This window comes from Saimiri boliviensis, chromosome 3 (assembly GCF_048565385.1).
Source record: "Saimiri boliviensis isolate mSaiBol1 chromosome 3, mSaiBol1.pri, whole genome shotgun sequence".
NCBI classification, from domain to species: domain Eukaryota; kingdom Metazoa; phylum Chordata; class Mammalia; order Primates; family Cebidae; genus Saimiri; species Saimiri boliviensis.
The window spans coordinates 128331282-128357733 of NC_133451.1; the positions used below are offsets into that span (position 1 = coordinate 128331282).

The following is a 26452-nucleotide window of genomic DNA, read 5'->3' on the forward strand; positions in this document are numbered from 1 at the left end:
TTCTTACTGCATAATGCAGATTTCTGGATTCTCTATCACAAACTTGTTCAAGAACTAGGATCTATATAAAGTAATTTAAAGAAAATTTCAGTTCTAGAGTTAGTTATTCCTTTGTTCTAACCACATATAATTAGTTGATATGGCAGAGTATAGGATGTCTTTACGCCTATGCCTTTAAAGATAAGCCAATTTACTTGAATTATAAACTATATATTTACCCAGAATGCCTAAATAGCAGGATATATAATGCATCTAATGTTTTCAGTTATAATTTATAATTTCCCTCACAAAATATCTAGCAATCTTTATCTCGATAATAACTATTGTTTTAAAGTAGTCCATTTCCTTCAGAGATGGGCTATTTTATTTTATATTGTAAATACAATTATATTTATATGTTAAGCTTACATATACTATTTGTTTCAAATACTATTAAATAAATGTTAAACAGTGAGAAGCTCAGAGTATGTAGTAGTAATATAACTATTAGAAATTATGACCTTTAAAAATTATGTGGCATATTACAGCAACTTTAAAGAAAGCTTTAAAGCTTTACCATATTATTTTTTTCTTCAACATATGCTGATTAGTATCTAAGTAGTCTTATACTTCTCTAATGATTCTGTTCTCTGCAATGATAAGGAGAGTTCTCATATGGCCCCAACTAAAGATTAGACATACTTTTTTTTGCAATGTTTTACTTTGGATACTTTTTTATTAATTTAGCTTTATGTTTATGATCATCTTGAGTTCCACCTAGAATATATATGGCTGCATAGCCAACATCTATTGCACAACTGATTGTGTGCCAGGCACTTAATATACATTATATTAATTTTATTTTTAAATTGTCTTACTATCCCTATGGTATATTTTCTAAATGAAGAAGTTAAACCAAAAGAAGTAACTTGGCTTGCCACATAATTAAAATGATACAGTATGAGTGATTCAGAAGGCAATCTTTCTTCCCTATTTATCTGGAGCTAATCACTCACAGTACTTTTATTATGTCACTGTTTATCATTTATCATATAAAAGTCACACTCATTGGTGTGAAAATTATCAAAATCAAGTCCCTTTCTGAGAGTGGTAAGCTTAGAATGTCAATATAATGAGAAACTAAGGTGTTGCCAATCTGGCTAGGAGGATGTTAGCTAGAAAAGTTTTTTCAAAGGTTATGTTTTCTTATTAGCAATCTCTTACTCGTAGACTACGGTGTTCAAGATTGAATAGTGACCATTATCTCTTCAACACAGACTCTTGTAATCTCTTCCCGCACTGAAACAGTAAATGTCTCTGTCACACATAAAACAGGGTGGAGGTGAAGGTGAATGTCTTCTGACGCCAGGTCATAAAGGGCATTATGGCCTCTGCTTTGATTTTTTGGATCACTCATTCTGGAGGAAACTCATCGACAGAATGTGAGGACACTTAAGCAGCCCCCGGCGGAAGCCCAGGGAGTAAAGAACTGAGGCCTCCTACTAACAATCAGCACCAAATTGCCAGTCATGTAAATGAACCCCTTTGGAAGTGGATCTTCCAGTCCGAGACAAGCCTTCAGATGAATGGAACCTCATGAAATACCCTGACCCAGAACCCTCCCAGCCAAGCTACATTTACGGTGGTCATAAATGTTTTTTGTTGTTTTAAGCCACTAAGTTTGAGACAGTTTGTTACATACCGTGATATAACCACTGAGTATTTTATGTTTACTTGGTTTGGATTGGAAGGAAAGATGGATGTTGTTTTTATTTATTTAATTTGTGTGTGGTGAATTTAATCTTTTGACTTAGCAACAATTCTTACCTTGACTTGGCTTCAATCAGACTAATTTGATTGTCAGGAGTAGACTTACATTGTTTGATTAAGTTATCAATTATGTTAAAAGGAAGGTGAACTTTAAACTGGCAATGTGAAGCAGTCAGAGATGCATCCACATTCCAAACCCAGAAACCTGCATTACACAGTCAACTTCTGGCTTTTCTTGCCTCTTTCCTGGGTTGCATGGGCTCTTCAGTGTTGTACCTTCCTGAGTCACAGGTTATCGTAGCCCTCACTATACCACCTTACGGTGCCTTTTGCTATGCATTCTTAAAGCTCTCGTTCTCTCTGATCTCTGCTTTTCTAGTGTCATTTCTTGATTCCAGTTACCTTCCAAAAGAATCTGATTATCCCATTTCATCGCTTTATAAAAATTAAGGCCGGTTTTCTGGCTGGTTTCTGTATTACATGCCCTAATGTAAGCTGGGCACTACAGCCTAATCAGCTAATGTTAGCCCTAGGTTGGAACTCTATGTGGTCACAGAGGGAAAGCATCTTCAATTAATTTCCAAAGAATGATAGGTTTATTTGAGAGTGGCTTTGAATTTGGGATATGGCAGGCAATGTTCTTGACATATCTAATGTTGTTTCTAGCCTAAAAATAGCATAGTTTAAATGTCTCAGTTCATTCTCCATATGTGTAGTCAAAGAAATTTCAACTGCCGTAGCACTAACCATCCATGTTTACAGATTCATTTTACTTCTAAGGTTGCCCTTTTTAATCTGCCTGCTGAATTTAGGTCAGTTTCTTAAATCTAAAAGGAAAGCAGTCAATAAGACATCTACTTTAAATGTTATCCTTACATAAATTCACTTTATCAAAAATTTGCAGTGGTGAAACCCTTAAACTTTCAGACAAGGAGAAGGCCAAAAAAAAAAAAAAAAAGAAGAAAGAAAAAGAAAACTATTTAAATTAAAATTCAGGCAATTTACACATGAATAACCACTAGCTATGGAAATAGCTCTTCAGTAGTACAGCATGCTGTTAGGTAAGTATTTTATTGCTGTTGCTTATACAGTATCATTCAGCTCTCCACATAAATTTCTTTATATAGATAGCATATTTAATACAAGATCTATCACTTTGAAAATAAATGTAAGATCCTAATATATAAAATAAGGCAATTTACTAAAGGGCACTAATAAAGGTTTCAGCTTCTCCTTTCAGGTATGTATTCCATTGAGCCACATTTTCAATATAAGGTGTATATTATCTTAAAAAAAAAAAAAAACTTTGCATTTCAGTTATGTAGTGAATACATATTAAATTAAGTGATATATAACTTTGAGGTTTCTGTTGTTTAATTATGAATAAAAGATATCAAAACAGATAATTTTTATTGTATATTGAGTGCATTAGGTGTTCACAGGACTCCATGTGTGAAGGGAAAATTTACTTAGTCCAAAGTCTTGGTTACAGACAGACTAACTATTGTTTAAAAATTAAGCTGGATAAGCCAGGCATGGTAGCTCACACCTGTAATTACAACACTTTGGGAGGCCAAGGTGGGCAGATCATCTGAGGTAAAGAGTTCAAGACCAGCCTGGCTAGCATAGTGAAACCCCATCTCTATGAAAAATACAAAAATTAGCTGGGTATGGTGGTGTGCACGTGTAATCCCTGCTACTCAGGAGGCTGAGGCACAAGAATCACTTGAACCTGGGACGTGAAGGTTGCATTGAGCAGAGGCTGAGCCACTGCACTCTAGCCTAGGTGACAGAGCGTGAGTCTTAAAAGATGACTGGAGGAAAAAACTAGGTGGAAAATTCTGGTAAGGATGTCTCTTAAAATAAAGAGATTGAAAGAGACTTGATGTTTGGAATGTGAGTTGAAAATGACAAGGACATATCATGGAAGCTCCTATGTGCTATACTAAGTCATTGAGAAAAAAATACGTGTGCGTGTATATATATATACATATATATATATACATATATATATACTGTATATAATAAATTCATCATACATATATACTTTGTGTATATATACACAAACAAATACTAAGGATGTTGAGAAAAAAATGTAAATATACGTATTTACATATAATAAACTCACACAGACACACACACACACACATATATATTTATACATGTATATATATATATCACAGTAGTGACATATTTAAGCCTGAATTTATTATATGCAGCTATTTATATTATATGAAGGATAAATTAAGGTGGTGAAACAAAGTCATTTCAATATAAGCAGCTGTTAAAAATGTCAAATATATATATATGGCACTACGCTAATATAAATAAGGAGCTGAGGACATAAGCAGAAGGTAAAAGTTTTCTCTAAATATTTGCAAATATATTCAATATCACTGATAACCAAACATATATATAAATATATAATACATTTTCTTTTTAATTTATGTATATGATCTGTGTGTGTATATATTCACATTTGGTAAGCTGTGCACATAGTCATACACATGCACATATGCATACAATAATAGTTCACCTGAAGTGTTTGAGATTAATAATTTCACAGATTGCTAGTGGTGCTGGTAATGATTTTTTAGAAATCACCCTGGCATATATTAAGTCTTTTAAATATTCTTATACCTCTTTCAGGAACATATGCTACTGGAAATAAGTACATAGCAGGAGGGTCATCACAGTAATCATCTACACAAACACATACACATTCACCTGTATAACTGATAAAAGTCCATGGTATTTATTGAGCTTTTATTATTTATCCTAGCCTCTGATATTGGTACTAGGTTAGAATTTAATAAAGAAGTAAATCATAATGTTTTTGAAAGGCAGAAATTCATACGATGAAACAGTGTTTGAAACATTGTATAGAGACTAGATTAGACATGTTATAACAAATAAAGAAAAAGAATGAAAACATATTTATATATCATATATTTATACATTTTATCAGATACATTTCCACATATGTAGGCACTTATAAGAAAATCAGAAAATGAAAAGACATAAAAAATATATGATATGCCTGTAATCACAGCATTTTGGGAGGCTGAGGCAGGTGAATCACCTGAGGTCAGGAGTTCGAGACTAGCCTGACCAACATGGTGAAACCAGGTCTCTACTAAAAATGAAAAATAAAATAAAATTTTAAAAAAAGAGTGGCATGGTGGTAGACACCTGCAATCCCAGCTACTCAGGTGGCTGAGGCAGGAGAATCTCTTGAACCCAATAGGCAGAGGTTGCAGTGAGCTGAGACCGTACCATTGCACTCCATCCTGGGCAACAGAGGGAGACTCCATCTCAAAACAACCCCAAAAACAAGCAAACAAAAAGATAATGTATTATTATACCAGGGCAATTAAATTCCAGGTATATTTTAATTTAATGCACATTCTAACTTTGTACATAAAACAGAATATATTTTAAACAGACAATAACAATATACATAATGTTTAAGTTAAGTAATTTCAGAATACATTTTATCTAGATAGTATTCATTATCTTCATTAGAAATAGTTTATATTCCCATCTAGCTTATCTTTCATGGCTGTTACACTTGATTTGCTACAGTTTTTATATTCTAGTAAACCCTCAATAGTCTATGCTTTTAGGTTATTGTAAACAATGTAACAAAATCACATATTGGATTTTATTCTAACAGAAGAAGAATATAGATATTGGATATTTATTTTGTATCTTGCTAAATAACTGATCGGTCTTATGAACTTTGTTTGTACTTTTACTTTAATCTTTTGTGACTCATTTTACCTTCAAATTTTGATTGTCTTCTATTTATAATATTTATGCAATTTATATTTGTTTCTTAGATTAATGAATTGATCAACCAATCAAAAAGTAATTTTAAATAATAATCACAATTCAATATTTTGATTCTCATTTATTCATCTATGTTTAAAATTTTACTTTTATAGACTTAGTGGATACAAATGCAGTTTTGTTACATGGATCTATTGCCTAGTGGCAAAGTCTAGGCTTTTAGTATAACTATCACCTGAATAATAAACATTGTGCCCAACATGTCATTTTTCATTCCTCACCCACTCTCCACCCTCCCACTGATTTCTAGGATTTCTTTCTTTATGTGCATGTGTACCCACTTTCCAGCTCTCATTTTAAGCGAGAAAATTCAATATTTGAATTTCTGTTTCTGGGTTATTTTATTTAGAAGACTGGCCTGTGGTTCTGTCGACATTACTGCAAAAGACATGATTTCATTCCTTTTTATGGCTGAGTAGTAGTCCATGGTGTGTGTGTGTGTGTGTGTGTGTATGTGTGCGTGTGTGTGTGTTTGTGTAATGCTTTCTTTATCCAATCATCCATTGATGGTCACTTATTTATTATTCTGGTGTTTTTTAAATTAATTTATATATCCCTCTATTCTTAGTTTATTAGCTCACTAAGAGAATTTATATTATACTTAGTAATATGTGATGTATTTTAACAGATTGCATTTTTGTTTGGTTAAATTATATTGATGGTCCTTAATTGACAAACTAATGTGATGTGTTAAATTAATCTATTTTTGTTAAAATTTTAAGTTCAGGGGTACATGTTCAGATTTGTTACATAGGTAAATGTGTGTCATGGGGGTTTGTTGTACAGATTATTCATCATGCAAGTATTAACCTAGTGCCCATGAGTTACTTTTCTTGATACTCTCCCTCCAACCATCCGCCACCCTCCAATATGCCCCAGTGTGTTCTCTTTTATGCGTCCATGTGTTCTCACCACTTAGCTCCCTTATAAGCGAGAACATGTGGTATTTCTTTTTATGTTTCCACATTAGTTTGCTAAGTATAATGGCCTTCAGCTCCATCCAAGTTCCTGCAAATGACATGATCTCATTCTTTTTTATGGCTGCAAAGTATTCCATGGTGTATTTAGTCCACATTTTCTTTACCCAATCTACCACTGATGGACATTTAGGAAGTAACGAGCTCGCTTTTGATTTTACAGCTTCATAGGTGGAAGGGATTTGCCTTTTCACAGATAAGACTATGGACTGTGGACTTTGAGTTAATATTGAAATAAGATGTGTGGGACTGTTGGGAAGGTATGATTGGTTTTGAAATATGAGTACACAAGATTTGAGGGATCAAAGTTAAAGAATCATAGGAATATACCTAAACATATAAAAATTTTGCAAACCCATAATTTTTATGATGAAACAAATACATTTTATCATCATTTATGAAGAAAATCCTTGTCTTTGCTATTGTGCATAGTGCTGCAACGAATATATGCATACATGTGTCTTTATAATAGAATGATTTATATATATTTGGGTATATACCCAGTAATGGGATTGCTACGTCAAATGGTATTTCTGATTTTGGGGACTTTAATGAATCTCTCAGTGTCTTCTACAATGGCTGAACTAATTTACACTCCCTCCAACAGTATATAAGCATTCCTTTTTCTCCACAACCTTGTCAGTATCCATTATTACATTTTTTTTTTTTCTTTTTAGTAGTAGCCACTCTGACTCTGACTGGTCTGAGATAGTAATTCATTGTGACTTTGATTTGCATTTCTCTAATGATGAGTGATGTTGAGCTTTTTTTTTCACGATCGTCGGCTGCATGTATATCTTTTTTTAAAAAAGTGTCTGTTTTGGTCATTTGCCCACTTTTTCTTTTTTTTTTTTTTTTTTTAGGTGGAGTTTCACTCTTGTTACCCAGGCTGGAGTGCAATGGCGCGACCGCAACCTCCGCCTCCTGGGTTCAGGCAATTCTTCTGCCTCAGCCTCCTGAGTAGCTGGAATTACAGGCACGTGCCACCATGCCCAGCTGATTTTTTGTATTTTTGGTAGAGATAGGGTTTCATCATGTTGACCAGGATGGTCTCGATCTCTTGACCTTGTGATCCACCCGCCTTGGCCTCCCAAAGTGCTGAGATTACAGGCTTGAGCCACCGCGCCCAGCCATTTGCCTACTTTTTAATGGGTTTCTTTTTTTCTGGTAAATTTGTTTAGGTTCCTTACAGTTGCTAGATATTAGATCTTTGTCACATGCAGAGTTTGCAAATATTTTCTCCCATTCTGTGGGTTGTCTGTTTACTCTGTTGGTAATTTATTTTGCTGTGCAGATACTCTTTAGTTTAATTAGATCCCATTTGTCAATGTTTGCTTTTGTTGTCTTCATCATGAAATATTTATTTGTTCCTATGTCCAAAATGGTATTGCCTAGATTGTCTTCCAGGGATTTTGCAATTTTGGGTTTTACATTTAAGTATTTAATTTATCTTGAATTGATTTTGCAAATAGTATGAGGAAGGGATTTACTTTCAATCTTCTGGTTATGACTAGCCAGTTATTCCAGCACCATTTATTCAATAGGAAGTCCTTTCACCATGGGTTGTTTTTGGCAGCTTTGTCAAATACCAGATGGTTGTAGGTGTGTGGCCTTATTTCTAGGCTCTCTATCATGATCCATTAGTCTCTGTGTCTGTTTTTGCATAAGTACCATGCTGTTTTGGTTATTATAGTCTTGTAGTATATATTGAAGTTGGGTAGCATGATTCTTCCAGTTTTGTTTTGTTTTGTTTTGTTTTGTTTTGTTTTGTTTTGTTTTGTTTAGGATTGCCTTGGGTATTTGAACTTTTTTGATTCCATGTGAATTTTAAAATAGTTTATTTTTCTAGTTTTGTGAAGAATGTCACTGGTAGTTTGATAGAAATGGCATTGAATTTATAAATTGCTTTGGGCAGTATGGCCACATTAACAATTTGATTCTTCCTATTGATGAGTATGGAATGTTTTTCCATTTGTTTGTGTTGTCTCTGATTTCTCTGAGCAGTGTTTTACAGTTCTCATTGTAGACATCTTTCACCTCCCTAGTTAGCTGTATTCCTAGGTATTTGTTTTTCCTTCTGTGGCAATTGTGAATAAAATTGTATTCCTGATATGGCTCTTACCTTGACTGTTGTGCATTGATTTTGTATCCTGAGACTTCGCTCATGTTGTTTATCAACTGAAAGAGTGTTGGGCTGAAAGCATGGGGTATTCTCGATATAGGATCATGTCCTCAGCAAACAGGGATAATTCGAGTTCCTCTCTCCCTATTTGAATGCCATTTCTTTCTTTCTCTTGCCTCATTGCTCTGGGCAAATTTTGCAATAAATACTATGTTCAATAGAATGATGAGAGAGAGTATCCTTGTCTTGTACCAGTTTTCGAGAAGAATGATTGCAGCATGTTCCCTTGCAGTGGGATGTTGGCTGTGGGTTTCTAATAGGTGGGTCTTATTATTTGAGGTACACTTCTTCAATATCAAGCTTATTGAGAGTTTTTAACAGGAAGCCTTTCTGCATCTAGTGATATAATCATGAGTTTTATATTTTTAATTTTGTTGTTTACTGAATAACATTTATTGATTTGCATATGTTGAACCAAACTTAGGTCCCTTGGATAAAACCTTCTGGATCATGGTGGATTACCTTTTTGATGTGCTACTGGATTCAGTTTGCCAGTATTTTGTTGAGGATTTCATAATCAATGACCATCAGGAATATTGGCCTGAAGTTTTCTTTTTATGCCTGGGGGTCTCTGCCAGGTTTTGGTGTCAGGATGATTCTGGCCTCATAGAATGAGTTAAAGAGTAGAGCACCCATCCTCAATTTTTGAAATAGCTTCAGTAGGAATGGTATTAGCTTTGCTTCATACATTGGGTACAATTTGTACACTGGGTGAATTCCTCAGGTCCCAGGCTTTTTCTTGGTTGGGAGCCTATTTATTACTGATTCTGTATTGGAGCTTGTTGTCTGTTCAGGGATTCAGTTTCTTCCTGGTTCAGTCTTGGGAGGGTGTAGGTGTCCAGGAATTTATTCATTCCTTCTAGATTTTCCAGTTTGTGTGTGTAGAGATGTTCATAATGTTCTCTGATTGTTACATGTATTTTTCTGGGGTCAGTGGTCATATTCCTTTGTCATTTCTAGTTGTGCTTCTTTTGAATCTTCTCTCTTTTCTTCTTCATTATTCTAGACAGAGGACTATCTGTTTTATTAATTTTTCTCCAAAAACAACTCTTGGATTCATTGATCTTTTGAATGTTGTGTGTGTGTGTGTGTGTGTGTGTGTGAGTGTGTGTGTGTGTGTGTCTACTTCTTTAAGGTCACCTCTAATTTTGGTTATTTATTGTATTTTGCTAGCTTTGGGTTTGTTAGCTCTTGGTTTTCTAGTTCTGTTAGTTGTGATGTTAGGTTAGTAAATTGAGATTTATTTGGACATTTAGTGCTATAAATTTTCCTCAATGCTGCTTTAGCTGTGTTTGAGATTCTGGTATATTGTATCTTTGTTATAATTAGTTTCAAAGAACTTCTTTTTTCCTCTCTTACTTTCATTATTTACTCCGAAGTCATTCATGAGCAGTTTACTTAATTTTCATGAGATTGTACGGTTTTGAGTGATTTTCTTGGTCTTGATTTCCATATATTAGTTAATTTCTTAACTTTCTGTTAAATAATTGTTTCATTCCAGAATAATTTTTGTCTGTAATCAGATTTTTAATATTCTGGTGAATTTTGCTGGCATTTTATTTATAATTTTGGTAATTAGTAAAATTGTACTATAATTCCTTTTCTATTCTGATATTATGAGGTACTTACATCAAAATTGCTGACTTTATAAACCAAATAGGGGTGTTTTATCTTTAACTATACTCTAACAATATATTCCAATACATTTGGAATATTATGATTCATGAACATTAATAAATACTCAGGATAAAAACCTTAGTCCCTAGAATATTTTGGAAGAAAATTATTTTTAAAAATATTTCAATCAGTACCATGGTTATTTCTATTTAAGTTTCCTCATGTTCAGTTTGGAAATTTGTGTTTCCTTGGATTTTTAAATAATATCCACATTATCAAATTCATTAATGTAAAACTATTTTAACTATCATCCTTTCTTGCTTCCTTCCCCTGACTTTCTCCTTCCCTCTGTCCTCCTGGCATTCTTTCTCTTCCTCCTCATCCTCCTCCTGTTTCTCTTTCTCTGTCTCTCTGTCTCTCACTCTCAATCTCTCTTTTGTTTGGCTCAATAGTGCTTCAATTCAGTCCATGCATTGTCCTTTTTCTAAAACCCTTTGGGCCTGCATGGTTAATTTTTGTTGTTGTTGTTGTTGTTGTTGTTGTTGTGTTTTATATAAATCGTGGTTATATTTAGTTTTTACAAATATTCAATTTATTGATGGATTTTGTGGGTTTAAAGGTTTGCATATTTGTGTCTTTATTTTGTTGTCTGAAAATGCAGAAACAATCGCTGATTATTGGAACATATTTACAGAGTAGAGCTAGGCTTCAAGGCTTTTTATTTTGTAGTTCACTTTGTGGTCACCCTTGAACATCTGTTAATAAAATTGGAAAATGCTTTTTGTTTGTGTAGGAAACATTCATTACAAATACAGTAATTCAATCTTGATAATTGTATTTTTAAAACTTTGTCTTTTTTAAAATTATTTTTCAAATACTGAGAGTAATATGTTAATGAAACAGTCCTTGGGCCGGGCGTGGTGGCTCATGCCTGTAATCCACCACTTTGGGAGCCCAAGGCAGGTGGATCACAAGGTAAGGGGTTTGAGACCAGCTTGACCAATATGGTGAAACCCTGTCTCTACTAAAAATACAAAATTTAGCTAGGTGTGGTGGCATGTACCTGTAATCCCAGCTACTCAGGAGGCAGGAGAATCGCTTGAACCTGGGATGCAAAGGTTGCAGTGAGCCAAGATCATGACATTCCACTCTAGCCTGGACAACAGAGCAAGACTCTGTCTCAAAAAACAAACAAACAAACAAAAAAAGCAAACAAAAAACCCCAACAACAGACTGCAATTGTGGATTTATTAATTTTACATCCAACCTTAAGAGTTTCTGTCTCCTAATTTAATACAGTGTTTTAGCTTATATATTTTTAAATGCAATATGAAGTGCCTTGAATTTTATCTTATCTGATATTAGTATTACAAGTTCTGTACTTTTTTTGGATTTATTCCTACATGACTGCCAATCTTAAAAATGTTTCTATCCATAGTTTTAATGTCCTTACTCATTGAAAATAGTGATGCTTTAATATGCCACTAGAATTTTTCACATGCTTTTTTTTATATCTGGAAATTGAATCATAACCTTCACTTAGTTTGTTCTTACTCATTTCTCAGACATCAACTTGATCATAATTGGAGAAGTTTCCTCAGTTTAAGGATGTCTAATCTACCCAATAAATACATTCACATTACTCTGTTTCTCTCTTCTAATACACACTAAATTCATAACTTTAAACATTTTTCTGTCACCGTTTGATTATTTTTTATCACCCCAATTAGAATATAGGCTTCATGAACACAGAGATTGCCTGTTCTAACCTATGTGCGGTAGTGCTGCATACATCTAACAATTGTTAGGTAATCAATTGGTACTTACCAAGTGAGTGGATGGAGATAAAAGGAAATATCATGCTTAGTTATTTTTTTACAGGCCAGGGAAAGAATTATAAGACTAATCATAGTTAAACCTTTCCTAAAACTACCAAAAAAATCAATTTCTTTTGCATTGTGTATGCAGACTGCCTTGAGTTAATCATGAATAAATTCTCCAGCTTTATCTTTTTAAACCAGTCTTACCCTCCAAATATACCAAATTACTTGACACATTCTCTCAGTATGTTCTGATGCTTCTGGTTGATATACCTTAAATGTATTTTCTTTTTTTCTTATCTATGGAATAACTTCTCTAGCCCCCTACACTACATAGTACTCTTGTAAGCTTTGGTAATACTACATTTCTTGTGGAGACTTTAGGTTCTGGGGTACAGGTACAGATCATGCAGGATTGTTGCATAGGTACACACATGGCAATGTGGCTTTCTGCCTCCATCCCCCCTTCACCTACATCTGGCATTTCTCCACGTTATCCCCAAACTTCCCACCCCTCCACTGTCTCTCCCTTGGCTGCTCACAACAGACCCCAGTGTGTAGTTCTCCCCTCCCTGTGTCCCTGTATTCTTATTGTTCATCACCCGCCTATGAGTGAGAACATGTGGTGTCTGCTTTTCTGTTCCTGTGTCAGTTTGCTGAGAATGATGGTTACGAGATTCATCCATGTCCCTACAAAGGACACAAACTCATCATTTTTTATGGCTGCATAGTATTCAATGGTGTATATGTTCCACATTTTCCTTATCCAGTCCATCGTCGATGGGCATTTGGGTTGGTTCCAGGTCTTTGCTATTGTAAACAATTTTGCTATGACCGTACATGCGCATGTGTCTTTATAGTAGAATGATTTATAATCCTTTGGGAATATATCCGGTAACGGGATTGCTGGGTCAAATGGAATTTCTATTTCTAGGTCCTTGAGGAAGGGCCACACTGTCTTCCACAATGGTTGAACTAGTTTACATGCCCACCAACTGTGTAAAAGTGTTCCTATTTCTCCACATCCTCTCCAGTATCTGTTGTCTCTGGATTTTTTAATGATTGCCATTCTAACTGGTGTGAGATGGTATCTCAATGTAGTTTTGATTTGCATTTCTCTAATAATCAGTGACGATGAGCATTTCTTTATCAGTTTGTTGGCCTTATAAATATCTTCTTTTGAAAAGTGTCTGTTCATATACTTCCCTGACTTTCGGATGGGTTTTTTTTTTTTTTTTTTTTTTTCTTTTAAATCTGTTTTAGTTCTTTGTAGATACTGGATATTAGCCATTTGTCAGATGGGTAGATTGCAGAATTTTTTCCCATTCTCTTGATTGCCAGTTCACTCTAATGATTGTTTATTTTGCTGTACAGAATCTCTGGAGTTTAATTAGGTCCCATTTGTCTATTTTGGCTTTTGTTGCCGATGCTTTTAGTGGTTTAGTCATGAAGTCATTGCCTATGTTCTGAATGATTTTGCCTTGGTTTTCTTCTAGGGTTTTTATGGTGTTAGGACTTACGTTTAAGTCTTTAATCCATCTGTGGTTAATTTTAGTGTACGGTGTCAGGAAGGGGTCCAGTTTCTGCTTTCTTCCCACTGCTAGCCAGTTTTCCTAACATCATTTATTAAACAGTGAATCCTTTCCCCATTGCTTGTTTTTGTCAGGTTTGTTCAAAGATCAGATGGTTTTGGATGTGTAGTGTTGCCTCCAGGGCCTCTGTTCTGTTCCATTGGTCTATATCTCTGTTTTGGTACCAATACCATGCTGTTTTGATTACTGTAGACTTGTAATATAGTTTGAAATTAGGTAGCATGATGCCTCAGCTTTGTTCTTTTTGCTTAGGATTGTCTTGGCTATGCAGGCTGTCTTTGGATTCCACACGAAGTTTAAGGTGGTTTTTTCCAGTTCTGTGAAGAAGGTCATTGGTAGCTTGATCGGGATAGTATTAATTCTATAAATTACTTTGGGCAGTATGGCCATTTTCATGATATTGATTCTTCCTAACCATGAGCCTGGAATGTTTCTCCATCTGTTTGTGTCCTTTCTTATTTTGTTGAGTAGTGTTTTGTAGTTCTCCTGAAGAGGTCCTTTACATCCTTTGTTAGTTGTACTCCTAGATATTTTACTCTCTTCGTAGCAATTGTGAACGAGAGTTTGCTCATTATTTAGCTCTCTGTTAGTCAGTTATTGGTGTATAGAAATGCTTGTGATTTTTGCACATTGATTTTGTATCCTGAGACTTTGCTGAAGTTGCTTATCAGTTTAAGGAGATTTGGGGGTGAGATAATAGGGTCTTCTAAATATACAATCATGTCATCTGCAAACAGAAATAATCTGACTTCCTCTTTTCCTAATTGAATATGCTTTATTTTTTTTCTTGCCTAATTGCTCTGGCTAGAACTTCCAATACTATATTGAATAGGAGTGGTGAGAGAGGGCATCCTTGTCTACTGCCGGATTTCAAAGGAAATGCTTACAGTTTTTGCCCATTCAGTATGACATTGGCTGTAGGTTTTTCATACATAGCTTTTATTGTTTTGAGATATGTTCCTTTGATACCTAGTTATTCAGAATTTTTAGCATAAAGGGCTGTTGATTTTTGTCAAAGGCCTTCTCTGCATCTATTGAGATAATCAAGTGGTTTTTGTCTTTGGTTTTGTTTATGTGGTGAATTATATTTATAGGCTTGCATATGTTGAACCAGCCTTGCATTACAGAATGAAGCCTGCTTGATCATGATGGAAAGCTTTTTGATGTGCTGCTGCAATCAGTTTGCCAGTATTTTATTGAAGATATTTGCATCTATGTTCATCGTGGATATTGGCCTGAAGTTCTATTTTTGTTGAGTTTCTGCTGAGTTTTGGTATCAGGATGGTGTTGATCTCATAAATAATTTGGGAAGGATTCACTCCTTTTGTATTGTTTGAAATAGTTTTGGAAGGAGTGGTACCAGCTCTTCTTTGTACATCTGGTAGAATTCAGCTGTGAACCTGTCTGGACCTGGGCTCTTTTTGGTTGGTAGGCTATTAATTGCTTCCTTAACTTCAGCCCTTGTTATTGGTCTATTCAAGGTTTCAACTTCTTCCTGGTTTAGGCTTTAGGGAGTGTGCAAGTGTCCAGAAATTTATCCATTTCTTCCAGGTTTAGTGGTTTATATGCACAGTGTTGTTTGTAGTAATCTCTGATTATAGTTTGTATTTCTGTGGAATCAGTGGTGATATCTCCTTTATTGTTTTTATTGCATCTATTTGACTCTTCTTCATTTTCTTTTTTATTAATCTTTCTAGTGGTCTATTTTGTTGATCTTTTCAAAAAGCCAGCTCCAGGATGTATTGATTTTTTGAAGGGATTTTTGTGTCTCTATCTCCTTCAGTTCTGCTCTGATCTTAGTTATTTCTTGTCTTCTGCTAGCTTTTGAGTTTTTTTGATCTTGCTCTTCTAGCTCTTTCAATTTTGATGATAGGGTGTCAATATTAGATCTTTCCTCACTTCTCATGTGGGTGTTTAGTGCTATAAATTTCATCTAGACACTGCTTTAAATATGTACCAGAGATTCTGGTATGTTGTGTCTTAATTCTCATTGGTTTGAAAGAACAACTTTATTTCTGCCTTTGTTTCATTGTTTATCTAGTCTATATTCGGGGGCCAGTTGTTCAGTTTCTATGAAGCGGTGTGGTTCTGAGTTAGTTTATTAATTCTGAGTTCTAATTTGATTGCCCTGTTTTCTCAGAGATTGTTTGTTATGATTTCCATCTTTTGCATTTGCTGAGGAGTCATTTACTTGCAATTATGTGGTCATTTTTAGAATAGGTCCAATGCAGTGCTGAGAACAACGTATATGCTGTGGATTTGGTGTGACGATTTCTGTAGATGTCATTAGGTCTGCTTGATCCAGCTCTGGGTTCAAGTCATGGATATCCTTTTTAATTTTCTGTCTCGTTGATCTGCCTAATATTGACAGTAGAATGTTAAAGTCTCCCACTATTATTGTGTGGGAGTCTAAGTCTCTTTGCAGTTCATTAAGAACCTGCTTTATGTATCTGGGTGCTCCTGTATTGGGGGCGTATATATTTAGGATCATCAGCACTTCTTGATGCATTGATCCTTTTACCATTGTGTAATGCCCTTCTTTGTCTCTTTTGATCTTTGTTAGTTTAAAGTTCGTTTTATCAGAGACTAGGATTGCAACTCTTGCTTTATGTGCTCTCCATTTGCTTGATAGTCTTCCTCCATCCCTTTATTTTTAGCCTATGTGTGTCCTTGCATGTGAGATGGGTTTCTTGAATACAGCACATCGATGGGTCTTGACATTTTATCCAATAAACCAGTCTGTGTCTTTTGATTGGGGACATTTAGTCCATTTACATTTAATGTTAATATTGTTATGTGTGAATGTGATCCTGCCATTTTGATGCTAGCTGGATGTTTTGCCTGTAAGTTGACACATTTTCTTAATTGTTTTGACAGTCTTTACCATTTGGTACATTTTTAGAGTGGCTGGTACTGGTTTTTCCTTCCCTTGTTTACTGCTTCTTTCTGGAGCTCTTATAACACAGGCCTGTTGGTGACAAAATCTCTCAGCAATTGCTTGCCCATAAAGGATTTTCTTTCTCCTTCATTTATGAAGCTTAGTTTGGCTGGATATGAAATTCTACATTGAAAATTCTTTTCTTTAAGGATTTTGAATATTGGCCTCCACTTTCTTCTGGCTTGTAGGGTTTCTGCAGAGAGATCCACTGTGAGTCTGATGGGCTTCCCTTTGTGGATAACCCGATCTTTCTCTCTGGCTGCCCTTAGCATATTTTCCTTCATTTCAACGCTGGTGAATCTGATGATCATGTGCCTTGGGGTTGCTCTTCTTGATAAATATCTTTGTGGTGTTCCCAGTATTTCCGGGACTTGAATGTTGGCCTGCCTTGCTAGTCTGGGGAAGTTCTCCTGGATAATTTCCTGAAGAGTGTTTTCCAGCTTGGATTCATTCTCTCTGTCAAATTCAGATATACCTATCAAATATAGATTAGGTCTTTTCACATAATCCCATATTTCTTGGAGGCTTTGTTCATTTCTTTTCACTCTTTTTTCTCTATTCTTGCCTTCTGGTTTTATTTCCTTGAGCTGATCTTCAATTTCTGATTTTCTTTCTTCTGCCTGGTTGATTTGGCTATTGAAACTTGTGTATGCTTTCTGAAATTCTCCTGCTGTGTTTTTCAGCTCCATGAAGTTGTTTATATTCTTCTTAAGGTGTTCATTCTAGCTAGCATTTTCCCTAACCATCTTAGTTTCTTTGCATTGGGTTAGCTCATGTTCTTTTAGCTCTTAGAAGATTATTGCCCACCTTCTGAAGCCTTTTTCTGTCAATTCATCAGATTCATTCTCCATCCATCTTTGATCCCTAGCTGGTAAGGAGTTGTGATCCCTTGGAGGAGGAGAGGTGTTCTCATTTTTGGTGTTTTTGTCCTTTTTAAACTGCTTTCTTCCCTATTCCTGGCTTTATCTACCTGTGGTCTTTGTAGTTGGTGACTTTCAGATAGGGGTCTCTGAGTGAACATCCTTTTTATTGATGATGAAGTTATTTCTGTGTCTTAGTTTTCCCTCTAACAGTCAGGCCTCTCTGCTACAGGACTCCTGGAGGTCCACTTCAGACCCTGCTTGCCTGGGGATCACCCACAGGAGCTGCAGAACAGTAAGGGCTGCTGCCGGTTTTTTCTTCTGTTATCTTTGTCCCAGAAGGATACCTGCCAGATGTCAGCCTGAGCACTCTTTTATGAGGGATCTCTTTGGTTATGTGGGGATTGGGGTTGGCGGGGTGGGGGTGGGGCTGCTTCAGGAGACACTCTGTCCCTTATAGGAGTTCAAGTGCTTAGCTGTGAGCTCTGTTGTTCTGTTCAGAGCTGCTGGGCAGATATGTTTTATTCTGCTGCAGCAGAACTCATAACTGCCTCATTTCCCAGGTGCTGTGTCCTAGGATTGTCAGCTTTATTTATAAGTTTCCATCATGCTGCTGCTTTTTTTCATAAATGCCCTGCCCCACATGAAGCAATCTAGTCACAGTCTGCCAGCAGTGGTGTTGCTGAGCTGCCACCAGCTCTGCCCAGCTGCTATGTGAACTACCTCAGTAGTGGCGGAATGCCCCAGTAGTGGTAATCACCCTTTCCCCTACTGAGCTGGACCATCCTGTGTCCAGTTGTGTTTGCCACAAAACGGTCAATCCAGAGCATGCAGATTGCTTATTTTGTAGGGATGGTAAACACTGAGCCAGATTACCTGGCTCCCTTTCTCTGCCTCCTCCCTTTCAGTAGAATGAGTGGTCTGTCTCCCAGGCATTCCAGGAGCCAGTTGAAATGGCCACGCAGATTTGTGTGAGTTTCTGTGTGCCAAACCAGCACCAGCTGAAACTGCCATGCTGAAAACTCGTGGTGCTTTTTGGCCTGGGAATCTCCTGGTCTGTGGGCAGTGAAAATTTGTGTGGAAATGTGGTGAGCACTCACACTCTGCGTTGTTCTTGGTGGGAACTGTACTCCGGAGCTGTTTCTCTTTGGTCATCTTGGATCCTCCCCGCTGTTTTCATGGTTCTCTTTCCTCCTATGTCTATATCCTCTCCTTGAGAGCAAGATTTGTCATTTTATTATTTTATAACATATTTACTTGACAAAGATTGAATATGTTTAAGATGAAAAGGTGATGTATATATTATGTAATAATTATCACGATCTATTAACACATCCGTCATCACCCACATTGTACATTACATGTCCAGAACTTACTCATCTTATCATTGAAAGTTAAACTTTTTTCATATTTGTTCAAAGTGCACTGCAGGCAGAAGACCAACAGCACAAATTGTGTTACAGGAATGCACATATAATGTATTTATATATGAATAAATATTATTAAGGAACTTAAAAACTAAAAATTGCAAATGTTTACCATTAATAATTTATTTTTTTAAAGAAATACAGCAGATGCTGAAAACTTCATGATTCAGGTCTTAAGCTGAAGTGAGGAGTGCTACACTCCATTCTTGCCTCTGAAACATACACATGTGGGTTCAGTTGAAAAAACAAATGATTAAGTTATAATGTAGTCAAAATACTGAAAGTAATTTGCTGTGTATGAGACTTTCTATTAGTTACACTTCTATGATTTTGCTTTAAGAACATATAAAGTTATTGTAACTTTGAATTATTAAAGAAGCAAGCATTTCCTTGAGAATAGTTTCAACTGGATTTTTTTCTTAATTTCTATCTTAATATATTAGTTCTTGAGTCTCTATATAATATTTTTAAAATCTATTGTTCAAGAACAATTCAGTATGTATTAAAATAAGCAAAGTATACTTACATCTATTTTCTGTATGTTTTAAAACAGTAAAAAATTATACTACTTAAAAATAGGCCAATTTGGTGTTTAAGATCTTGGATTTTCAAGAACTCTTCTTGTTCAGGAATATTTCATATTATTTAGGAACATCATATATTGTGATTATTGCAAAATTTAAGAGTATAACTTTTTCTATTAGTAACTTAAACTGTCAGCCTAATAGTTTTAACTACCAATGCTTGCTCTAAAAATACATATTTTAATTAAATTAACTTAAACTTCCTAATCTTTTCAATGAAGAGTAAAATGTTCTTTAACAAAATCTGTATTACAAATAAGAATTGGCTATATTAAAAAATGTACAAAGCATTATTAGCTAATTCCAACATGCTATTGTTCTGTTAAAGCAGCTCATTGAATTAACTGTCACTATGTTTATATACACATTCTATCACGGAGATTTTGACCTCTTTAATGATATTCATACACTATATAGCAAAAGCTCTCTTTACTTATTTTCTTTTTCTGCTCTTTCTTTTCAACATGCTGCAGTAGCTAACATATTATGGAGAGAAGAAGGTACTAAATCGAATTGTTTTTATATTGTTGTGACAATTTTGCTTGATTATTAGATTTGTTGATTATCTTTTGTATGCTAACTAGCTTCTTTTTCATTCTGATCCAATGTTTTAATCGATTGTATTTCAATATTCTTGAGTAAGCCTGTTACCATTACATATATATCACTTCTCATCAATGATTAATTATTGATATATAGCCAGAAAGTTTCATTGCAATATATTGAAATGTTTTAAGAGTATAAAATTATGTCAAAGAAATAAAAGCAATCTCAGTTAAACATAATTTACATAATAACTCTGATTAAGTCAGAGTAAGAATATTTATAAAAACCATGCCTTATCAAGGGGATATAGTAAATTATTTTAAAATGTGGGTTACAAACTTGAAGGATCTGGATTCGAATGTGATCTTCAAGTTTACAAACAATAAGGTAAGTTACCCTGAACAATCTTCTTATACCAAAAAGGAGCGTAGTAGTTGTTAATACTCAGTAGGGTTGTTATCAGTTCTTTAGTTATCATCAGCTTTCAATAAACAGTAACAGTTTTTATATATTATTGCGATTTTTATTGGTTTTCCTCATTTAGCCACAAAGGCTGGGAAGAATATGTGTGCTCAGGTGCTTAAATAGTCCATCAATTGTGGTTAAATGAAATTCTTAGGAGAAAAATATTTAAGAGTCATCATCTGTTCTCAGTACACAATGGCCAAAACTTGCCTTCACAACCCACCCTAGACAACATTTCTCTCCCCTGATTAGAGCTTCCTGTAGGAACCCAAGTCACTGTGCCCTGTGACAGCCAGTCTCATAACCACAAGTAATTCTGGAATTTAGCCATCTCAATTTTGTGCTCAGGGATCAGCGCACTTATTTTTTTCTCTCTTAGAACTTGTTGCTCCTTAACTCTTTTGCAGGAGCTCCGTTAACACCTGGTTTTATTAAAGAAGTTCTGGTGTAACTGTATCCTCTATTTTTATTCCACTTCAAATATTTCACCTTTAAATGTATCTAATTCTGTTGTTATTGAAATTAGCCTTGACATATCAGTATTTATTTATTTATTTTGAGATGGGAGTTTCACTCTTGTTGCCCAGGCTGGAGTGCAATGGCGTGATCTTGACTCACTGCAGCTTACACTTCCCAGGTACAAATGATTTTCTTGCCTCAGCCTCTCCAGTAGCTGGGTTTACAGGTGTGAGCCACCATGCCCGTATAATTTTTGTACTTTTAGTAGAGACCAAGTTTTGCCATGGGGGCCAGGCTGGTCACATACTCCTGACCTTAAGTGATCTTCCTGCCTCAGCCACCCAAAGTGCCGGGGTTACAGGCGTAAGCCACCACAACAGGCCCACATATCTGTTAAACAACATTTCATTATACTGTCTTCCCTCTGGGCAAGATTTCTCTGGGCATTTAAAAATATTGGTTTTATTTTCTCATTGTAATGGAAGGAATAACACCTAATGAGTCAGAGATCAAGTACTACAGATCTGGCTCTGATGGTTAATTGCTGGGAAAATTTGGATGAGTTATTTTACCTTGCTAAGCCAGATGCTTCCAATACAATACTTGAAATAGAGATGGCACTCACCTCACCAATCTGTGCTATGTAAATCAACTTAAAGTATGTGGAACTACTCTTTCTTGTATATTAACTTTGATAACCACCATGGATATTATTATAGTAATTTTAATATATAATAATAACAATTCTCAAGACCACTCTCAAAAATATAGAAGCTTTTAGATTAATTAAAATCATGATGAAATTCATTATATAAAACCAAATTATTTCCTATTTAAAAATGTATTGTCAGTTTTTGGAACTTCATAACCTCAGTAATCATTCTCCATTAAGAATACTGTTATTATGCTTTATGATTTCATTCAACACATAAAATGTGCTTGACAAAAATAGATATTGGTACAATTTATAAGATACTCTTAAGTCACATAAAACAAGTGTCTTCAGGAAATTATTAAAGTCCTTTTTTCTGTATACAGTTATCATAAGAGTACTTTATTGTTTCCTCTAATAGATAACATTTTAAAAATAGATTTAAAAAGAAAGCATATTTGACTTTTATTAGTAGACATCTGTAACTTATTTTTATAATGCCACAATTATTGACAAGGCATTACAATAAAAATGATTGAATGTTCTAATAGTAATAATGGTGACCAGAGATAATAGAGTGGCTTGAGGAATCACTGAACCTCATCATTGAGTATAAGTATTACATACAAATAACTAAAATTATAGGTAACTAATTTGCTAAGGAAATTGTCTCTTCATTTTAAAAATTTAGAATAAAACAAATATGAGCCTCATATTTCAGAGATCCACTTTTATCTTCATTCTACCAGTGTTTTTTATTTATATATTTACCTCTTTACTATAGCCAAGAAAAATCTGTCTCAGAGAGAACCAATTATAGAACCTTGGAATGTAGGCCATTTAAGGCCAATAATGGCAAGATTTAAAATGATAATTCCTCCCATAATGCCATTTAACTCATCTACAAATGTTAAACCTATGTTATTTTGATATATACTAATAATTATAAAATTATTTTTTAAAATATGAGCATCAGAATCTAGTTTAGTGAAAAGTTTATAATCCAAATAAATTCAACTGAATTTAATATGCATAATCTTACCAATCGCATCAATATATAAACTTGGAATGCAATGTCCTCTACCTCTCTGGGTTTCATTTTTAGTTCTTTTCTACATATCTTTATATTTTATAGGAGTGTCAAAAGACAGTGTTAATAGAGGAAATATCTCACTCATTTGTTGTCAAATATTTTAAAGATCCTGTTAAATTAAAACACTTTGAAAATATTGGAAATTCATAGATGAATAAGATCTAATATGTGCTCTAAAGAAACTTTCAATCTAGAAGATTCAAGCCTAAACCTTTCTTACTGACAAGTAGTTTTACAATATATTAAATAATACACATAAAAATACATGTATTAATATGTATTTCTACAAATATATTAAAATAGTATGATTGTTTTTTATTTTCATTATATTTAAGGTATTTATAATTAAATATAATTTAATAAAGTATTTTTTAATGTCCATTTTGTGGGCAATTAGTTTATGTTATAAGATCTAAGTTTATAACATATGTTTTAGATCATATGGGCACTGAATTATACAAATTTAAATCATTTAATTCATTGAAGGATTTGTATAAACTTGACATATGCTAGTTTCAGTCTCCAAGGAGAGATGTGGGATGAGTCGGTGTATAACATGGCATTTTTAAAATTTGTTAGTTCATGAATTATTTTGATAAATATCATTCAGATCAATATTGAGTAGAACATAACATACCTAGTGAAATACTGGTTTCATATGATATTTGAATAATTTAGAAGCAGAAAAAAATTCATATTTAGAAAAATTGTCTTTTTTATTCCTTGTAAAATGTATGTATCTATTCACACAAAAACATGTTATAGAAACATTTAAAATAAATCAGCATTTAGTTGGGTTAACACCAAACCAAAAAAAAAAAAAAAAAAAAGAAATGCAGCTAAATTATACCACAAAATTTATATATTACATTACACTTCATGAATAGTTTCATGATCTGTAGTATGAGGTTTCCAATGTCATCTAGTTGGGGGAAAACAGATTGAAAAACAGTCCAGCTTAGCTTCGTCAGCCTAAAATTATTTAAAATTTTATTAGCCACAAAAAATGTACACTGCCAGGGAAGTTGGGAAATACAGAACATACAGCTACTAAGTGTGATTCAAAAACCTCTAGTATAACTATTTTTTACAGAAAAGAATAAAAGACTACAAACTAGGTTCAGTGCATATTGCTCGGGAGAAGGGTGCACCAAAATCTCACAAACCCCTGCTAAAGAACTTACTCATGTAACCAAGCACCACCTGTTCCCCAAAGACCTATGGAAATAAAAAAATTAAAAATAATACTATATCAAAAGGTTATTGAAATAATACTTAAAATGAAAAAGATCAGGGTGCGGTGGATGACACCTATAATCCCGGCAGTTTGGGAGACCAAAGAGGGAGGATTGCTTGAGGCCAGATTTTGAGAACAGCCTAGGCAACATAGCAAAAATCTGCCTTTACAAAATATTTTAAAAAACAAAAAATTAGCTGAGAGTGATGGCTCATGTCTGTAGTCCCAGCTACTCAGAAGACTGTGGTGGAAGGATTGCTGGAACTCTGAAATTCAAGGCTGCAGTGATCACTCCACTGCCCTCTATGCCACCCACACCACTGTCCAAACTGGGGAACAAAGGAATATCTTGGCTCAAAAATAACAGAACCTAAAAAAGTAATAATATAAAATAATGAAAAAGACATTCAGAGAATAAGTCTTCTGAATACATGAGATTTAGTCACAGTATGGGGAGAGGGGAAGACTATACTTTCTGATGACTATTACATGATGCCAATTAAATCACAATCAATCTGCTGTTATTTCCACTGGCCAGTTCACTAACCCATCTGCTGAAAGCTTGTCAGTTTAAGCTTTTTAAATCATTTTACAACTTTTTTAATCAAAAATGTGATACTGCAAGAGATATCCATTCGCAGCAATGTTTATGTAAGTGCACATGTACGTAAGGTATATAATGATATTGGCTTAAATAATATATATGAATACATGATACACATATGTGTGCATAGATGTAATTATGGATGATTTCAACTAGTGTCATTTATAATGCAAACAAGTATTCTATTACATTATAACATTTGCCCTGCTAATTACTGTGTGAAGTTAATAAAGCAGATTTCCATTCAGTTTTTTTCAGTACATCTTTGGAAATTAAGGAGATGGTATACTTGCTCAAAAGGACTGGTTTTAGAAAAACGATACTCTGGCCAATATAGATAGTGGTCAGATGGTACCCACTTCCTGGATTAACAGGGCATACATAAAGAGATTGACACACTCACTCCCAGAAAAGAATGAAAGAATAAGCAAGTCTTGTTCAAGTTGCGCATAATATAAAGACTTTATTGATGTGCAATGGTATGGTTTTACTCAATGTACAAAGATGATTTTAGCTCCAAAGTCAGGATATAGTGAATGAGAGCATTCATGAACCAAATATCTATCCCCGCTGAGTTATTCCGTGAGAAATGCAATGCAGACAATCTAGTCTTGCCTTTATTATTTTTTACCTAAAGAGGGGAGATTTCTTCTGTATTTCAAAACTATGCATAACTTTAGGATCACTTGAAAGTGAAAAGGATAATATCAACGAATGACGGATTTTGTATAAAAGCATAATTTATTGAAGTACCTTTGATTAGCTACCAAATCACTACATCATAGTTTTAACTTCTAATTGACTATAGTATGAATATGAAAGTAATGACAGTAAGCCAGAGGAAAAATACCATCACAATAAAATCGTTATCATGCACATAAATATGCATCTGATAATCAGAAATTAATCAAATTGTATTGCTAATATACATTACATAGTATATATCCACTGTATATACTTAGTAGTATAACTATATTTCACAGTACACTACTGTTCTTGAGTGGTTCCCATTTCCAAAGGATTAAGATAGGAATGTGCATTACATTTATTTTTTTCTCAGTTCATTTCATGTACTTCAGGGTACAATATTGATTAGAAAATCCTCTGAGAAATACTTCTGTCTTATGAGACGGCAGGAGTAATTCTTGCTTATGTCTTTTCTGTGTATAGAAAGAAAAAGCAAAAAGAAAGCTCTTAAGGAACAAACAAATTATGGATAACTTCTAGAGTCACTATATTCTGTTAGATTAACAATCAACCCCCCAAAGAGAAAGTGTTTGTGTCTGCCTTCACCAGAGCCTGAAAAAGGAAGAAGAAGAAGAAGAAAAAAAAAAAACAATCTGCACACATTCCCAATCTTTACTGTGACGAAAGTGCTAGGATCTTTCATTGAAGTCAGCAGTGTTTGCAATATACTTCACCACAATGCATTCATGAAGAGAGAAGTAAGGATCACCACTACTGAAACTTTCTGAGACTCAATCTTTTTACACACTGACATATTGAGAACTTAAAGACCTTTGTGTTTGTGTTTGTGTGTTGAGAGGGGAGGAATATTTCTATCTACTAATATTTAGTATCAGAAATGCAAATAGAAAATTTTTAAATATGCATTTATTAACTTGTTAAAATAGCCCTAATAAACCCGTTACATGGAGCTATAAACAGCATATAATCTTCTTAAAGCTACGTTTTCAAAATAAATAAATAAATAAATAAAAGGTAGTACACCATTTACGTTTTGCAAATCCTTTAACTTTCTGGCTTAATAGAAGATGTTGGCTTCTTACATCTGCTT

General features: G+C 34.4%; 1 protein-coding gene across 5 annotated transcripts in view; it reads left to right on the forward strand.

Annotated features, from left to right (window-relative positions):
* Nucleotides 1–26452, forward strand: part of FSTL5 (follistatin like 5) — a 790158-nt gene that overhangs the window by 647232 nt on the left and 116474 nt on the right. For 3 of the 5 annotated variants that reach the window (XM_039479105.2, XM_039479106.2, XM_074396780.1), the window contains one exon: nucleotides 20072–20098. The exons of the other annotated variants lie outside the window; for them this stretch is intronic. In XM_039479105.2, the coding sequence (XP_039335039.2) occupies nucleotides 20072–20098 (27 nt within the window). The remainder of the gene's footprint in view (nucleotides 1–20071; nucleotides 20099–26452) is intronic. 5 annotated transcript variants of the gene reach the window in all.